This window comes from Mustela lutreola, chromosome 10 (assembly GCF_030435805.1).
Source record: "Mustela lutreola isolate mMusLut2 chromosome 10, mMusLut2.pri, whole genome shotgun sequence".
NCBI lineage: Eukaryota > Metazoa > Chordata > Mammalia > Carnivora > Mustelidae > Mustela > Mustela lutreola.
The window spans coordinates 37,002,292-37,021,405 of NC_081299.1; the positions used below are offsets into that span (position 1 = coordinate 37,002,292).

Genomic DNA, 19,114 nt, shown 5'->3' on the forward strand with positions numbered 1-19,114 from the left:
CAGTTGGTTAAGCCACTGCCTTCAGCTCAGGTCATGATCCTGGAGTCCCAGGATCATTTCCCTCATCGGGATCCCTGCTCAGTGGGGAGTCTGCTTCCCCCTCTGACTCTCTCCTTTTGTCATGCTCTATTTCTCACTCTCTCTCTCAGGTAAATAAATAAAATCTTAGAAAAAAAAAAAAAAAGATTTATTTATTGGGGCCCCTGGGTGGCTCACTTGTTAAGTGTCTGCCTTAGGCTCAGGTCATGATCCCAGGCTCCTGGGAATGAGCCCCACATTGGGCTCCCTGCTCAGCGGGAAGCCTGCTTCTCCCTCTCCCACTCCCCCTGCTCGTGTTCCCTCAGTCGCTGTCAAATAAATATGTAAAATCTTAAAAAAAAAAAAAAAAAAGATTTTATTTATTTATTTGAGAGAGACAGAGTGTGAGCAGAGAAAGGGAGGAGACTCCCTGCTGGGCGGAAAGCCTGATGTGTGTGGTTCCATCCCAGGACCCTGAAACCGTGACCAGAGCCGAAGATGCTTAACGAACTGAGCCACCCATGCACTCCCACAAGACTATTTTGTTTTTTTTTTTTAATCAGTGATACTATCCTTCTCTGCCAACTGGTTTAGAACTTCAGTATGTTTTGACTTGTATCTCTCCTTTAGTTCCACTGAATCCATCATCGAATACTATAAGCTATTTCTTTAAAAAGCCTTGTTTCATTCTTTCCTTTTGATCTTAATACTGCTACATTGCTCCAAACCCTGATAATAGCAACCATTTATTGAATGCTTCCTATGTTCCAGGCACCATGCCAACTGCTTCTTTACAGAGCCTGTCTCATTTAATCCCAACAAGAGTGCTACGAAACAGGTATCATTATTCCATTTTCTAAATAAAGAAACTGATCCCTGCCTACTTTACTGAAGTTGCATAAATAAGAAGTGATAGAATCAGGATTTGACCCTCCAGGCAGTTTGACTCCAGTTACAGCACTTTAAACAAACCACTAGGGCATAAATCGATGTTGCTTAGATTACAGAAAACCATCTCACAGCTAAGTTAACTCCAGGTTTTCCCCATTATGACTTATCCTTCTTAGAATTCTGCTTTCAACAAATAACTCCCTTATACACAAAATCATAGTGGATCTCTATTTTCTATTTCTTTAAGCTTAAGTTTTTATATCTTTCTTTCAAGATCCTGCCCTAACCATGATTTATATTCTTTCTAACATGATCTATTCACTTAAATTAAGTTCAGTCTTCTCAATGTTTTACAAAGACAGCATGCTAAAGCACAATCAAAAACCCTTCCAGTTTTTATTATAGTTTGTCTCTTGAATTCCTATAATACTTAGAAATTTAGACTTGCAGACCATTTTAACAGTGAAATTAAGATTACTTCTCAAAAGCACAAGAAATAGATCTAAGAAGCAGTAAGAGATAGTTTGAGCAGAGTTTCTGAATGGAAAAGTTTAAAAAAAAAGGAATTAGTTATAGTAATCAACTTTGCCTTACACATCCTTTTTTTTTTTAAAATATTTCAAATAATTTAATGTGGTGATCAAAAATGCAAAAATATTAATATATTTTCTAAAACCCATTCTTTCATCTGTACATCATTATTGTACTTTATTCTATTAGTATGATGATGGTTTTATATAGGTTGTAGCTCCATATTTTCAAAGCTTACACATCCTTTTGATTCCTGTTTCTACTGGTTTGATTTGAAAAGAGAAACATACCTGTAGTAATTGAGGTGTAAGTAGATGAAATCTCCAATTGGTATTGGGTTCCAAAGTGCATATTTTGATGGAGGAAAGTAGAAAGGTACCATCCTGCTTGAAGGAAACCTTAAACAAAAAAATGTTTAAATCAAAACACAATGAAAAGCAAACTTAGCAGAAATTTTATAAGAAGCAGTTTAACATTAAATGATGAAGCTTTTCAAACTACTTATGTTAGTTTTTTTAAAACTTAAAAATATTTTTAGGAAGTTAAAAAAAAAAAGAAAGAAAGAAAAGAAAAATCCTTGTAAATATACTATTAAGAAAATAAGCACTCGGGGTGCCTGGGTGGATCAGTGTTAGGTTAAAGCCTCTGCCTTCAGCTCAGGTCATGATCCTGATCTATCCATGATCGAGCCCCGAATTGGGCTCTCTGCTCAGCAGGGAGCCTGCTTCCCTTCCTCTCTCTGCCTGCCTCTCTGCCTACTTGTGATCTCTGTCTGTCAAATAAATAAATAAATAATCTTTAAAAAAAAAAAAAGAAAGAAAGTAAAGAAAAGAAGCACTCAAAATTTAGGTATAGCTTTTTCCTGTCCTTTTTTTTTCCCCTATGCTTACATAAATTTACATACACACGTTTCTTAAAAAGAGTGGGAAAAGGCACCTAGCTGGCTCAGTTGGTAGAGCACGTGACCCCTGATCTCACAGTTGTGAATTCAAGCCCCATATTGGGCATGGAAGCTACTTAAAATAAAAAGACAATAGATGAGGGTGCCTGGGTGGCTCAGTGGGTTAGGCCGCTGCCTTTGGCTCAGGTCATGATCTCAGGGTCCTGGGACCGAGCCCCGCATCGGGCTCTGTGCTCAGCAGGGAGCCTGCTTCCCTTCCTCTCTCTGCCTGCCTCTCTGTCTACTTGTGATCTCTCTCTGTCAAATAAACAAAATCTTAAAAATAAAAAAATAAAAATAAAAAATAAAAACTTCATTTTGGGGGTTATATAGCTAATTCAGGATTGACCTTTAAAAAAAAAAAGACAATAGACGAATGAATGAATGAATGAATACATAAATAAATAAATAGATAAGAATCGGGGCTCCTGGGTGGCTCAGTGGGTTAAGCCGCTGCCTTCATGATCTCAGGGTCCTGGGATCGAGTCCCGCATCGGGCTCTCTGCTCAGCAGGGAGCCTGCTTCCTCCTCTCTCTCTGCCTGCCTCTCTGCCTACTTGTGATCTGTCAAATAAATAAATAAAATCTTTAAAAAAAAAAAAAAAGATAAGAATCAATCCTATAATATCTTCATTAAGTAACAGAGAAAAAGTATAAACCATGAAATGATATTAAAATTTAAATTTAAAATTCTATCCTTCTGAACTAATTCCTAGATAATATCCAATAAAATTATGAAAAGCACAAGAACTTAATATAGTCTTAATTTTTCAGTGTTTCTAAACTTGGGACCTATCACTTCAGTTTAATTGTTACCGAAGCATCAAAAGGACAGAATAATAAGTAATTCCTTAAGCAAACATCCTAGATACAGCGTAAAGCAAGGTTTCAATGTTAAGTCATACAGAACACAATCATAAAGTTTTTATTTTACGTAAGTGAGCAATATGAGAAAACCATAAGAAACAATGGAGAGAAAGAACTGAGGAAAAGATATCAACCAAAGTCCCATGTAATTAAAGCAAGAAAGCTCTGACAGGGAGTTAACTACACCAATATATTTGCATGGTAGTAGACTATTCACAAAAGCTGAACTGAAAGATTATTTATCATATCATGTTTTAAGAATATCTCATTCTAAATCTTACTTTCTTATATCATCTAATGAAGCTTCTCAACTATAAAACTAGACTGTTTACTGGTCACCTACTATGTACCAGGCATCCCAGCAGGCACTTTACATACACAAAATTTCTCACTAAAACTGCTCCAGAACCACTTTATTATCCATTTTATAAATAGCAAACAGTAACTTTCCTAACTTTATACAATAATTAAAGTAGCAAAGGTGGGCTCTAAATCTAAGTGTGGCTGATTTCAAAACTTATACTTCCAGAAGCTGAATGGTATAGAGATTTAAAACCTGGGTTCTATTTCTGACTCCACCACTACTCCTAGCTGTGTGCTTTCAAATCCATGTCTGATCCCATGTCTGATCTGAGCTCATAATATCTATAAGAAGGTTCTTTAATCTCCCTTTTTTGAAATGAGGACATAGTCTGAGATTGAGAAATCTGTTCAAGGTCACAAAGCTTGTGAGTTTATCTGTTTCTATATTTAATATATTTATCACTTAACAGTTGGTGAGAGGCAGCATAATGAGGTAGGGAAGGCAAAATGTCTGGAAATCAGTTGCTTAGGTCTGAAAACTCGCTTCAAAATCTGCTAGCTCTGTGACCTTTCTCACATTATTAAATGTCTCTGTGCCTCAGTTTCCTCATCTGTTAAACAAGTAATACTTGTATCTGTATCTCCAGGCAGTTACACTGAATATTAAATGAGTCCATATATGTAAAGGGTTTAAAGTAGAAGTCACATCAGGTTTAAATCCTGCCCCGTATCACTTACCAACCATATAATTTTGGATTGGTTAATCTCTCTATGTCAGTTTCTTCATTTAAAAAAAAAAAGGCAGGGGGATGAAGATAATAATAGTACCTATACCTCATAGGTTTGTTATAAGGATTAAATAAGAATAATGCACATAATGTGCTTAGCACAGCACCTGACACATGAACAATAAATGTTGTTATTAGTCGTTTTCTTAAACTAAGGTACACAGTAGACTTTAGAGGCAGGGGAAATAGAAACATCTTGAAATGTGGCAAAAATTTTACATGTATGTATATAAGTTTTTATCATATAAAAGGGGGATTCATGCTATCAGATATTCAAAGTGGTCTGCAACCCCTAAGTAATTCAGAACTGTTGCTCTCAGCCCAGAGATTATTGAAAACCAGAGGTCAGGGCACCTGGGTGGCTTAGTTAACGGTCAGTTAACTAAGTTAACGATAGTCAGTTAACGGTCTGCGTCATGCTTAGGTCATGATCCTGGGATCAAGCCCCAGGTCAGGCTCCCCCCTCAGTGGGGAGTCTGTTTCTCCCTCTCCCTCTTTCCTCCTTGTGCTTTCTCTCTCTCTCTCTCACTTTAAAAAAAAAAAAAAGAAAACCAAAAATCATTAAATAAGTAAAAAAACTAAGTTGGATATATCAGGAATAATCAATTTAAATTACATGAGTATATTATCCTCCCTAGAATGTAAGGAATGAATTTGACCCAAAAATAAAATAGAAAAGATAATGTAATTGACTTGTTGCAAATGCAACAAGTTCCTTCAAAGAAAAGAAGTTGACAAATTTTCAAAGAATAAGAAGTACTAATAGGATAAAACAGAAGGGCCAAAATTAAGCAAAAGAAATACGATAGCCTCTTTGGGTCACGTTTCCCATTGTCTTCATCAAAAACATCTGGTACAAAAGAAAAGTACAGAGAATGAAGGAAACTCACGGATATAATTATAGCTTAGAAGAAAAAAAATTCACATGTCAGCAATAATTGTCCCTTTCTCGAGGGAAAAGAAAGAACGATAAATGATCCAAACAGCTAAATAACACAAGCCAATCTGCCTTATCCCTACAGTACTGACAGACTGAGAAAATTAGAGGACAGGTGGCAAGCTCCTCCTTCCCATTCTACATGAGTGGGGAAAAGCTTAGGGACATTTAAAGAAACTTGGTATATCCAGTGTGAAATCTTCCATCGAGGATTAGGGTTTAGACAAGGGAAGGAACCCAACCACTTTCTCATTTGTCTAGAAGGTAAATAAATATGTATATGATTTTTAGCCTCAAGAGCTCAGGTTCTATTTCCCATTAATAAAGATGCTCTGTGAAACCAGAAAAGGGAAGGTAGGAATAAAACTAACATTACCAAGCGCTTACTGTGTGCCAGATCCTTTACCTTAGTAATCTTACTTAATCCTTCACAATAATTTCTGTTACATAGAGATTACTATCTCCCATTTACAGATGAGAAAACTGAGGCTTACAGAAGTTAATTAATCTGATCAAGGTCACCCACCTACCAAGTGGTACAGATGGGATGTGGATCCGGATTTTCCTGATTTGAAAGTTTTATTTTGTTTTGTTTCTATTCCAACCTATCTTCCCAAGTTATGAGAAGCAGTGAAGAAAACATTTTGGTTTTTTTGCTTCTATACCTGGTATTCATCTGGGGCCCTGCAAGAGAAGATGTAGGCTCCATGACAGTTGGTGAATTATGTATTCGATTTCAAATACTCAGAATCCTAAAAAAGTAAAGAGAATGTTACTAATGAATGATTAAAAAAAAGAAGAAGAAACCTGATTTAACCACATATTAACAGTACAGACAAAATTAGGTTACTTGTAAAAAAAAAAAAATTGGTTACTTGTATGAAGTACCTTCATCTATAGATTAGTAAGAGAAAATGGTTGTGGATTCTGATCATTTTCATACTTTATAGTCATTCTGCCTATAAACTAATGTTAATATTAATCTGGGCAGCACAGTTTTTAATATATGAAATTTTGGCCGAAAGCCTCATAATATTTAGAAAACTGCAGAACAGTACATAGGAACAACAAACTAGATATTTATTGAATCTGTAATGTAGTTAACAAACCTTAAATCTTCTGGACATGGAAGACAAATACTGAATCCCTACAAACAGACTTGTTTCCCTACAGAATCGGTGGTCCTTTTTTGGTCTCACATGCCCTCTCTGGGTACTTCTCATCCATTCCCATTATACTGTACAAAGCAAACTCAGTTTTCACCTCTCTTCTCAGTTTCAAACCTGTATTTTAAAGTGCCCACTGGATAGCTCCATCTAAATATTATCAAAGGAAAATACAGAGCTCATAGTCTTTTCTTTACTGTTCAGTATTTCCTTTACTATTTTATTAGGTCTTAGCCTTCTTTAGGCCCTTCAATTCTAGCAAGAAGGAACTGTCTGAAGCAAGATAAGGGAGGAAAGAGTTATTAATGCATGTGCAGAAGAGATTTTTCAGATAAAGCCAGAGGCTGAAATTATTGACTAGAAGAAAATCTTGTTTAAAGTGCTCTTGTAAGGTTGACTAAAAAGTCTCTCTTGGAGATATCTGGACTTCATGCATCATCTATGGAATGAAGGCTTTAATCTTGAAAGCCCTTCTATGTCATTTGGTTGTCACGCATAATAGTATTCAGATCAATAACTGTAACTCCAAGAAGTATATAAAATGCCATTTTACTTCAATAAATGAAAGAGTCTTAAAGCTCCAAATTTGTCTCTTCTTCCTTTATGTATGAGGATAAAAAGATGATGTTGATCTATTTCTCATTTTAAAAGAATACATGAGTTTATTCTGACAGCATCACGCAAGCAATTAAAGTCAGTGAAACTAAAACCACATAACACCTATACCTAGCAAAACATACCCTCCTCAGATAATGGCATCATCCTTTATCAAGATGGAAACCCTCAAGTTATCCTTACCTCCCCTTTCTCCCTGTTTCCCGATATATATTCTGTTTTAACATCTCTAGGACCTTATTTCCTGACTCACCAGATTTACTGAAAGGTCCCAGAGTGTTCCCAGAAGGGTATTTGTGCATATCTGACATTATTTTCCCTTCTGAAAAAGCTGATGGCTCGGGGCGCCTGGGTGGCTCAGTCGTTAGGCGTCTGCCTTCAGCTCAGGTCGTGGTCTCAGGGTCCTGGGATGGAGCCCCCAAATCGGGCTGCCTGCTCAGCAGGGCGCCTGCCTCCCCCTCTCCCACTCCCCTGTGTGTGTTCCCTGTCTCCATGTGTCTTTATCCAATAAATAAAATCCTAAAAAAAAAAAAAAAAAAAAAACTGCGCTGATGGCTCTTCTTTATATACAGAAGAAAGCACCTTCACAGTCTGGACCACCTTATTACCCCCCCCCCCCTTTATCCCACATTCCAACCAAATTGAACTACTTACAGTTCCCCGAGTTTGAGCACCTTTGCACAGCCTGTTGCCCTGACTTGGAATGCCCTGACAAATCATCATCCTTCACAATCCCAATCGAATGTCCTTTGCTCTGTAAAAACCATCTCCTGGACACCATAGTGATGTGACCACTGCCTGCGTCCACACATAGCATTTTCACACTGTATTGTTGACACACTATTCCCAGGAGACCACGGACTTCAAACTTGAACTGACCCCTTCACTACGTAGCCACATGAGCGGAAAGTGAGGAATGCAGGAACGAGCACACGTCGGCCGTCAAACTTTCACCTTTAAACGCCACGTTATCGACGGCAAACCTCTTTCACATACCTAACGATTCCGATTCCTAGGGAATCGTTCCTAGGGAATTCGTGGTCCGCTTGACTGATTTCTCCCACTAGTTTCCCTTCACGTCATCGGCCCCAGGCTCCAGGAGGGCTGAATCCACCAAAGGGCCCTGAAAGTTCCCACCGTCCTCCTAGTTCCGCTGCCGCCCTTCGAGAGAATCCAGAACACAAAGCCCCACTCACTGCTTCCTCCGCCCAGCCGGGTCTGTTTGTTGGGCCGGAACAGCGGTCGCCTCCAAGGAGCGCCTCCGCCGCCTCCACCCCGCCTCCGGGACGTTGGGGTCGCGGGAACCGAGGCGGCAAACAGCCTCGCGAAACCGAAGCCCGCGCCGCGCCTACTGACTGGTCAGAAATCCGACCCGTCAGGGGCAGGGGCGGTGCCAGAAGCAACACGCACGGTCGCCGCCGACGTCATGCTACACCAGCCAATCAGCTCTCCGCACCAATCCGGCGCTTGGCCAGTGCCAAGCCTCATTGGAGAAAAGAGTGCGCCACCGGGATCAATACCGGAGGATTTAAACACTACATTTTGGTCAACGGTTAAGTTCCGGGGTGGGGTGGACCTTGCGCACGCGCAATGACAAGCCCAAGCTGGTGGATGGGGGAGTGCCAGAGGAAGTCGGAAGTGCTCTTTTCCAGATTGTCGCCGGGCGATTAAAAGCGGACAAAACTTTCTACTTAAATGGACAAAAGGGAGGGAAGTTCGATTCCTTCTAGTTTCTTAACGAAGAAGACTCCTCTCAATAACAACAAAAAGTTTTAGTTCCTTACCGTTGAGTAAAAAAGAAACGTGATTTAAATTTATAAACCATTTATTCTTAGTTTCTACAACTAATGTTAGTAATTGAGCTTTCTCCACCATTATTTTATATGATTGTCCTCCAACAGCCAAAGTGGGTATTATTATCCCTATTCAACAAGGGAGGAAATGTTAGAAATCACACAGCTAGTTAGTGCAGAGTGATGATTTGTAATGGCACCTACCTTTCCACTATATTTAACTTATGTTAGTTTCCTGAGTAATATGGGAGCGTCAAAGTGTGAGATGCATCTACAGGTTGTATTGTTCTGAATAAGCGTCCACTCTTTTGAGGGAGTTAAAACACTTTTTAAAAAAAGATTTGTCAGAGCGCGCAAGCACAGCAGCAGGCAAAGGAGAAGCAGGCTCCCCACTGAACAAGGAGCCCCACTGGGAGACTGGATCCCAGGGCGCTGGGATCAAGACCTTGGCCAAAGGCAGACGTTTAGTGGACCGAGCCACCCAGGTGTCCCTAAAACACTATCCTGAAAAATGTATAAAACTAACCAAGAGAAGGGCGTCTGGGTGGTTCAGTTGGTTGAGCAATCGACTCCAGATTTCAGCTCAGATAATGATCTGGGGTCCTAAAATCATCCCAGGCCGGGGGGGGGGGGGGGGGGGCGCGGCTTCGCACTCAGCAGGGGGTCTGCTTCAGATTTTCTCCTCCCTCTCCCTCTTCACCTGCTCCAGCGGTGCGCAAGTGCTTTCTATTTCTCTTGAAAATAAATACATAAATCTTTAAAAACAAAAACAAAAAAACCTAGCCAAGAGAGATATGTCCTATAGAATGTAATTCTCTGCTTTCCTGAAAAAATTATTAGAATGTAAAGCACACATTTTTAAGAGAAATGATGGTGAGTTCCTCAGCTCTGGTGTGCGTGTACAAAGAGCCTCAGACAGTGATGCATGTCTGACAAAGTGTTGGCCAACCCAAGAGGGGGCTCTGGAACAACGATTGCCCATTAGAAGAGTCCCACATCAGGTAGAAATGGGTAGAATCTCTGCTGTGCTTAGCCATTGCCTGGGGCTTCTCAGAAAAAGCAAGAACCAAGCTAAGGTAGATCCTAAAGGCAACAGCAAGAGACTGTTAGCGAAGTGTGTGCTTTGCAGCTGACTGGCATGATCTTTCTGGAGAAAGATCCAAGTGACACATGTCAATGGATGTCATGAGTTGCATTAAGTGCAAAGGCTCTGGGGAGGGAACTCCCTGACATCTTCAAGGAAGACCAAGGAACCCAGTACGTCCTTAGCAGAGTGAGGAGAATATTAAGGGTTGAAGAGGGAAATGTTGTTGGTAGACCACACAGGGCCTTAGAGGCCATGATAAGGATTTGACTGCTCTTTTGAGTTAGATAGGAAGCCATTAGAATATTTTATTTTATTTTTAAATTAATTTATTTTTCAAGTAAGCTCCCTGCCCAATGTGGGGCTTGAACTAAAAACCCTGAGATTAAGGGTCACAGGCTCTATCAACTAAGCCAGCCAGGTGCCCCAACCACAGGAATATTTTAAACAGGGGGCTAACATGATCTGACGTTAGGTTTTAGAAGGTTTATTGTGGTTGCTACCTTGAGAATAAACTGTAGGGGAAAGGAGAAGAAAGGAGACCAGTTAGAAAGCTACTGTAAGCTATTGTAATGACCTAGACACTGATGGTGGTTTAAACCAGAGTGGTACAATGGACGTGGTGAGAGGTGGTTGGATTCTAGATAGACTTGGAAGGTAAAGTAAACATGATTTGATTAGAAATTGAATTTAGGATGTAAAAGAAAGGGACTTTGGGTGGGACCCTCATGATTTATAGTTTTCTTTAGAACTACTTTAAGATATCTGAAAGAAAGATGTAAGATGATATTAGACAAAAAGGAAAGGATGAACATAACATATAACTCCCTATCCCTGTTGGGTAAGCAATAGTGTACAGCATGGAAAGGAGGAGAGGAAAGAGTAACTATACACTGGAGAAACTTGACCAAAGCTACTTCAGCCAAGTGATCAAGGCCAACATTAAATAGTCATTAAGTGATGTTGATAGTATGTACATTGGACATGCTGTGTTAAAAATGGCACTTTAGGGGCGCCTGGGTGGCTCAGTCGTTAAGCATCTGCCTTTAGCTCAGGTCATGATCCCAGGATCCTGGGATCGAGCCCCGCATCGGGCTGCCTACTCAGCGAGGCGCCTGCTTTTGCCTCTTCCACTCCCTCTGCTTATGTTCCCTCTATCTCTCTGTCAAATAAATAAATAAAATCCTTTAAAAAATAAATAAATAAAAATAAAAATGGCACTTTACCTTTGTGGTCTTCCTTTCAGTAAACTAAAGACCGAGTCTTATCCTGAGAAAAACACTGGATAAATTCTAATAGTGGGAATCCTATAAAATACCTGACCTCAAAAAATAGCCAAGGTTATCAGAAACAAGGCAAGTCTGAGAAACTAGCTGGGAGGAGCCTAAAGAGAGATGACAACGAAATGTAATGTAGCATTATGGATGCAATAATGGAACAGAAAAATGACACTAGGTTAAAAACTAAGAAAATCTAGGGCCGCCTTGGTGGCTCAGTCAGTTAAAGGTCCAACTATTGATTTCAGCTCAGGTCATGATCTCAGGGTCATGAGATCAAGCCCTGTGACAATGGAGCTTGTTTAAGATTCTCTCTCACCCTTTCCCTCTTCTCCTCCTCCCCAACCTCATGCGCATGTGCTCTCTCTCTCTCTCTCTCAAAATAAACAAAACAAAAACAAAAACAACAAACTAAGAAAACTAAATAAACTATGGACTTTAATTAATAATAATGTACCAATATTGGTTAATTAATTGTAACAAATGTACCATACTAAATATAAGATGTTAATAATAAGGGGAAACTCTGTGGGGGGGTATATGAGAACTCTGTACTAAGTTCTTAATTTTTCTATAAATCTAGAACTGTTCTAAAAAATAAAGTCTACTTAAAAAAAAGGAAGGGGGAGGAGGAGAGTTGAAACATATGCTAACTTTTTAAGCAACAACAATAAAATAAGATGTCTTCTTTTTGCTTAATAAGAACTCAAATATAGGTAAGACTCCAATTTTTTTTGTTAAAGATTTTATTTTTTTATTGACAGAGAGAGATACAGCGAGACATGGAACACAAGCAGGAGGAGTGGGAGAGGGAGAGGCAGGCTCCCCACCAAGCAGGAAGCCCAGGTGGGGCTCGATCCCAGGACCCCAGGATCATGTCATGAGCTGAAGACAGATGCCTAATAAGACAGACGCCAATAAGTCTCCAATTAAACATCTTATTACCACTGGATTCCTAAGCAGAATATACACTTAATGATATGCATAAATCAGATATATTTGAATTAAATGAACAGAAAGGTAATTACTGACTTCATTTTAGGATTGGAATGACTCAGCCTCATAGTTAGAACAGCTTAGAGGTGTCTAAAGGGCCTAGTTCTCTAGATATTGAGAACACTTTTTGAATTATGTTATAATGTAACAAGCACTGGCTTTGAGGAGCTGGCCTCAACTCTGCCATTTATTTCTCTAAGATTGACTTTCCTCATTTGCCTATTGCACGTTATTACAGGAAAGAGTTAATGAACGTGAAAGTTAATTAAACTTAATTAAAAGAGTACCCATATATTATTATTTGTCCAGGTGTATTGACAATTGACAGTGTTAATAAATGACCAACACATTCATAGAGATTAAGGGAATTGATTTGTTAAATCAGTGAATAGGCTTAGTGAAATAAAATCTACAAATGCTATACCAAGGACCTACTGCACACTAAGCCTTGGCTTGATGGCACAGGGAACTGAAAGGATCTGACAAACAGAATAAGGAAGGCACAGTTTTAAAAGTGGGATAACAAGAGGTAATTATCCAAAGCAAATATGAATTATTTTTAGATTGCAGGCAATTTAAATAGACTGAACAAATACTATTCTTTTTATCTCTTCTTTGATCCCCATTTTCTTTTTTTTTAAATATTTTATTTATTTTTTTGACACACAGAGAGAGATAGATCACAAGTAGGCTGACAGGCAGGCAGGCAGGCAGAGAGAGAGGAGGAAGCTGACTCTCTGCTGAGCAGACAGCCCGATGCGGGGCTCAATCCCAGGACCCTGAGATCATGACCTGAGCCGAAGACAGAGGCTTTAACCCACTGAGCCACCCAGGCACCCCTGATCCCCATTTTCTAAAATTTATATCATTTCAGGACATTTTGGAATTGCTCTGGTTATGGGTCCCTACAGAGAAAAGCGACCAGCCATACTTTTCAATTTTGCAAGTGCTTTAATTTGCTTCACAAAGGATTGTTTCTAGTATGGCATACTTTTAAAAAATGCACAAGTTTGGGGCGCCTGGGTAGCTCAGTCATTAATCATCTGCCTTCGGCCCAGGTCATGATCCCAGGGTCCTGGGATCGAGCCTGCATAGGGCTCCCAGCTCAGCAGGAGGCCTGCTTCTCCCTCTCCCACTCTCCCTGCTTGTTTTCACTCTCTCCCTGTGTCTCTCTATGTAAAATAAATAAATAAATCTTTGAGGAAAAAAATGCACGTTTGTTGCTCAATGCTATAACAAGAAAAAAATTGTAAAGAGAAACGTTCACCCCAAATTCTACATCTTAACACATCAGTTGTTCTCATTTTTCCTTATTCCCTTTCAGTTCCTGTCCACATGACATAGTCTTTATGATTAACCTGGATAAATGTTTGATGTCATAAATCCTAGCACGCCTGCTAGTAGCCTGGCTGAAGGAATTAAAGAGATATTGTTATTACCAGGAACAGGGAAGTTGGAATTAGTTATGAGCTTTGTTACTCAATTTCTCCAAATACCAATTTTCCCTTTCTCTGTTTACACTTCTGAGCTCAGATAGCCTGCTGCTCTTTAAAAACAACCGTAGGTTTGCTTTTAAGAAATATCATATCGTTTAGGGGGGTTGTTAAGCTGTCAATTTGGGTAAAATTCCTTTGAGACTCTTAATCTGCTTGGGAGAGGTAAATACAACAATTGATGTGTCCAGTCAACTTATTTTACCTTTTTTTTCTTTTTTTGTAATCTCTACACCCATTGCAGGGCTCAAACTAATGACCTCAAGATCAAGAGTCATATCACATGCTCTGCCCACTGAACCAGCCAGATGCCCCTTATTTTACTTATTTTTTAAAAAGCTTCGATTGTTTGGAATGAAGACAGGAATGACAAAATAAGACACATAGGTAAATTCTCTACAAGTATTTGCTTACCTGAGTTGATGTAACATCATCTTGATTTTGCAGGCGAGGAAATTATAGGCCTAACCATTCTACCCATGTTTGCAGAGTTAATAAGCAAACACACTGTAAGACCTGTCAAAGACAATCTCCCTTCACTGTTCAGCCTGCTGTTCTGCAGTATAGACCTGAATGAACTCAGCTGACACACTCCCAAAAGGTTAGGCATATTGCCTGTTGTCAGATTTACCCTATCTGCTCTTTTTTTTTTTTTCTTTTTTAGATTTTATTTATTTGTTTGACAAAGAGAGATACAGCGAGAGAGAGGGAACACAGGCAGGGGGAAGTGGGAGAGGGAGAGCAGGCTTTCCACAGAAGCAGGGAGCCCGAAGCAGGGCTCGATCCCAGGACCCGGGGGTCACCACCAGAGCCAAAGGCAGATGCCCAGCCGACTGAGCCACCCAGGCACCCTGTATCAGTTCTTTTAAAGACCATGTTTCCTTTAACAAATGTTCTCAGGGGATGCCTGGGTGGCTCAGTTGGTTAAGCAGCTGCCTTCAGCTCGGGTCATGATCCCAGCGTCCTGGGATCGAGTCCCACATCGGGCTCCTTGCTCAGCAGGGAGCCTGCTTCTCCCTCTGCCTCTGCTGCCATTCCGTCTGCCTGTGCTCGCTCTCTCCCTCTCTCACTCTGACAAATAAATAAAATCTTTAAAAAAAAAAAAAAACAAATGTTCTCAGAATCTTTGATAAGAGGTTCTTTGATAAAAGAGGAGATCTAATATGCAAATATGCAAATCTAAGTAACAGGAATCTTCATTTTAGAAACTCTATTAAGCATCAGGTGATGTAATGCACCAAGCATCCTTCACAATATAATAGATGGCTACAAAGGCCCGAATGCAAAGGGTATGACCTACCGCCCCCACCCCCTTCCAATGCTACCACATGCCATGTCTTTGCTTCATCACCCAGACTAAGCCTAGAAACTGGTTCCTAAGTATACTCAAGAAAGGTGTTTTTGTAATTGCAGAGAAGTAGCCACCAAAAACCAACATAAGAAAAACTTGAGTGGCAGCAACCAAAGTAGTCTAAATCTTCCAAGGACCTTGGAGTACCTTTAAAAGAGTGAATCATGCTGTACAAAAAGTAATCAGACATAATGTCTTCCTTCCAGAAGTTTTAAATCCAGTGTGGAGATACACAACATACCACAGTAAGACAACAGAAGTAAAGGAGGGAAGGAGTAAGTGTGTATGGGTGGTGGTGATATGTGTAGAAGAACAAAAAAGGGGAATCTAACCCAGTCTTGGGAATTTAGAGAGAGCTTACTGAAGGAGGTAAAATCTGAGCGGAATCCTGAAAAATGAATGGCACATACCAGCAGAGGTATGTCTGGTCGGTCAAGAATGGGAAAATGAAAGAATGGGAACAGCTGATCTATCTCTAAAGGGCAATTATGATAAATAGGACAGATAAGTGGTGACAAGGCTCTATTTTTTAAGCTCCTATAGAGTTCACTAGGAACATAGCTATACCCTGGAGATAATATGCATACACTGAATATATGCCCCAAAGACCTAAGATACTTAAATGATAAATAAACACATATGGGTAGGAGTGTGTTTCGAGGATAGCACTTGTTATATGTCTTTATGAGATCAGTCTTTTCATCTGTAATAGAACTAACTTTGAAGGGCTTTTGTGAATATGGCACTTTTTTTTTTAAAGATTTTATTTATTTATTTGACAGACAGATCACAAGCAGGCGGAGAGGCAGAGAGAGAGGAGGAAGCAGGCTCCCCGCTGAGCAGAGAGCCCGATGTGGGGCTCGATCCCAGGACCCTGAGATCATGACCCGAGCCAAACGGCAGAGGCTTTAACCCACTGAGCCACCAGGTGCCCCAATATGGCACTTTTTATCATATAAGGAGTCTGTATTGTTAGAAAGAATGCAGATTTAAAGCCGTATACACCAAGTTTGAATTCGACATTGTTATCTACTGCCTATGCGGTTTTGAACAAAATACTTTCATTTCCTGGCTGTTTCTTCACCTGCAAAATGACAGTACTAATGTCACAGCATTATGAAGATTCTATAAGGCAAGGCTGATGTGTAACCAACACTCAATTAGCAAGACCAGTATTGGTGGTTAAAGTAGTGAATTATTTTCATATGAGTTGGTTACTCACTGGTTACTCAGTGACTTACTCCAATGAGCACTTTAAATGCCCTCCTCCCCTCTCCTGAGACTCCAAGGACCTCTCCATGGTCCAGCAATTAAAGGGTTGATGCCTGGCATATCAAATCTTGGCAAAGAAATCTACAGATATTCTGATTGCAGTGATTATTAAACAGTTTAAATATCATCTAAAAATTAGGTAAGTGAAATAAATGCCTGGTACTTAGTGGATATTCAATAGATACTCATCAAATTTATTTAATCTATGACTTCCAGTCTATGGGTTTGTTGGGAAATGGCCCTCTACTTGGTGACATCCATTTATCTAATATATATTTATTAAGGCATATTATTATTGAAGGTTTGGTTGTTTGCATCTAGGCGGAACTCCTTCTTTTCTCTGCCACCTCCGAGGAATAGGAGCACTGATCTATGGCTTAAAAAAAGTGAACCCTTTGGGGACACAGGGAACAAGATGCTAAGAGTTAGATCTTTCACTGTGGACAAATAGAGGAGTTCAATGTTAAAGCATCAGAGTAGCATGGTGTCTTTTATGAATCCTTGACTTGGCCCCAGGGGACTTCTTGGGTGTGGTGACATAGGTATTTTGGAAAAAACTCCTCCATGTTAATCCTCTTTCTACTCACAGCACACTCACACTGAATATTCCAGGTCACCAATATGGGGCAAAATGGGGCAGGGGAGAAGAGAGGGCAGGGTTCCCACACAAAAAAATTTCATGTTGTAAGCTATTAAGTTTTGGGGTTAGTTTGTTATGTAGCAATAGATAACCAGTATAGACCCAAAGAGCCAACAAGTAATAAACTGTTCTTTAGCCTAGCCTTGTTCTTCCTGGAAATAACTCCCTGGAAAACCCTTGGCAGGAATGGGTATATGAGTTTCACTTTTTGATATATTTCCACAGCAGTATTTTCCTTAGTTGTCTAGCACAGTTGGCACAAAGAGCTGGGCAAGATATATGATAATAAGTGTCATAGTATTCCAGAAAGACAGAATAAGTCCCTGAATCTTGCCATATATGATATACAATCAGATTTTAGATCCAAACTCCTGTGTGGAGTCCTTATTCTGGTGGATTCTATCATGGAGCAAGAAAGACGACTGTTTTCTCTATGATCTAAGGCCTTCACTAAAAGCATGTGAATAGCTTCCTAATCCCCTTTGCCATAGACTCCATATCCGAACATCTTTTAACTCTAATTGCCGGAAGAGATACAGAAGACACTTAAGAGAACATGCACAAAGGAAAAGTAGGCACATTTGCTCCAATATGGCCTTTTAAAAACTCCTACTAGTTCTTAGTAATAAGACCAATTGTTCTTGTGTTAAGCTGACTTATGTCCTAGCTCCTCCTTCCCAGGGGTGCAGGGGCTCAATAAACAAGTAAAAAGAGAGATATTGCGAAGGAATATGAGTAAACTATTAATCATAAGATGTCTCTAGCTGTGATCTGAGATATTCCATTCCCTCTTCCATGGTGGGAAGGAAAAGGTAGAAATTATGGAAAGGAAGGAAGTAGGAACTGAAGGTAGAAAGCATAAGAGAGGCAAATAAAGAGAACAGGGTGGGGAGAAGGACAGAAAAAGAGAAGTAGATGGGGAGAATGGGAGGAAGTTAGAAATGGGAAAAGAAGGGGAGGAAAGACCGGAATAAGTAAAGAGAGAGAGAGAGAGAGAGAGAGGAGGGAGGAAGAGGAGGTAGGATGAGATGGGGGGGGGGCTGGAAATACTGGGTGAGAGGAGAGGAAAGTAGTAGAGGGGAAAGAGACTGGGGGTAGCCAGACAGAAGCTATATCAAACCAATTAGATAGCAAACTCCTGTTTGCTGTCATTTACCAACTTTCTTGTCACTCTATCTTCAACAACTTCGTTCTCCTTTCATAGTTTCTCTCTTCACTCTAATGCTGTCTGATGTAAATTTCTTCTCGGATGACAAATCTAACACCCTGGCCACTCAGTTCCAACCACAGGGCATGCTCTTGTCTCAGCCTTCTCCTCCCTCAGTCTTACCCGGCGTGGGCTCACCCTGAATCTCAACAGCATCAGCAACATAAAATCTCTGAAATCTCAATTCCAAATATCCCACTCAGAGCACTGGCATCTGTACTACCAGTTCACTTGCTCAAAATCTGACTGCAGTCATTCTTCAGTATTGATGCTTCTAATACGTTGACCCCCCTTCCTGGCTCTCCTCCGTGTCCTCCTCATATTCCCTTAAAATGCCATCATTTGCTTTCTTTATGGTTTTGATTTCATATATATCATTGCAAACATGCTTGTGCAAACACCATGCTGGTCTTCTCTCCCTCTGTTGTGCTTGCTGGGCAAAAACCCAACAATGGATGACCTCTAGAATCTGTCTTCTCTTTGCCCACACCTGAACAAAAACCTTCAAATTTAAAATCCAGGATCTCAAATACCAAGTGTACTCTTAACATTGCTCAGAAGTCCTACAATTACTTTTCTTCAGAAACTTTTCCTGTCTTAAAAAATGTCTATTTCATACCTTCTCTCCCCTCAAACATCCTACCTCAAAATCTTTATCTTTAGCTGACATCATCTTTTCTTTATGGAGAAAATACAATTTTCAGACAGGAACTCTTCCTACTTTCTAACTTTCCTGCAACTGTACCCTTCCTGCAACTCCTGTTGCAAATTAATGTCTTTGTCTCTGAAGACAAATTTTTAAAAAAATATTTTTAAAGATTTATCTATCCACGAGATAGAGAAAGAGAGAGAGAAAGTGTATGCATGGGGGGGGGGCAAAGAGAGAGGAGAGAGAGAATCTCAAGCATACTCCCCACCAACCTGAGCCAAAACCAAGAGCTTAACC

The 19,114-nt window shown here is 39.9% G+C and overlaps 1 protein-coding gene across 2 annotated transcripts in view; it reads right to left on the minus strand.

The window, feature by feature from the left end:
* Positions 1-8,481, minus strand: part of STIL (STIL centriolar assembly protein) — a 74,463-nt gene extending 65,982 nt beyond the window's left edge. The window contains exons 1-3 of one of the 2 annotated variants that reach the window (XM_059136882.1): positions 8,252-8,481; positions 5,940-6,026; positions 1,731-1,838 (exon numbers count right to left, since the gene is read on the minus strand). In XM_059136882.1, the coding sequence (XP_058992865.1) occupies positions 1,731-1,838; positions 5,940-5,983 (152 nt within the window). In that variant the 5' untranslated portion in view covers positions 5,984-6,026; positions 8,252-8,481. The remainder of the gene's footprint in view (positions 1-1,730; positions 1,839-5,939; positions 6,027-8,251) is intronic. The other variant, XM_059136881.1, reaches the window with a different exon arrangement.
* Between the last annotated feature and the right edge of the window lie 10,633 nt (positions 8,482-19,114).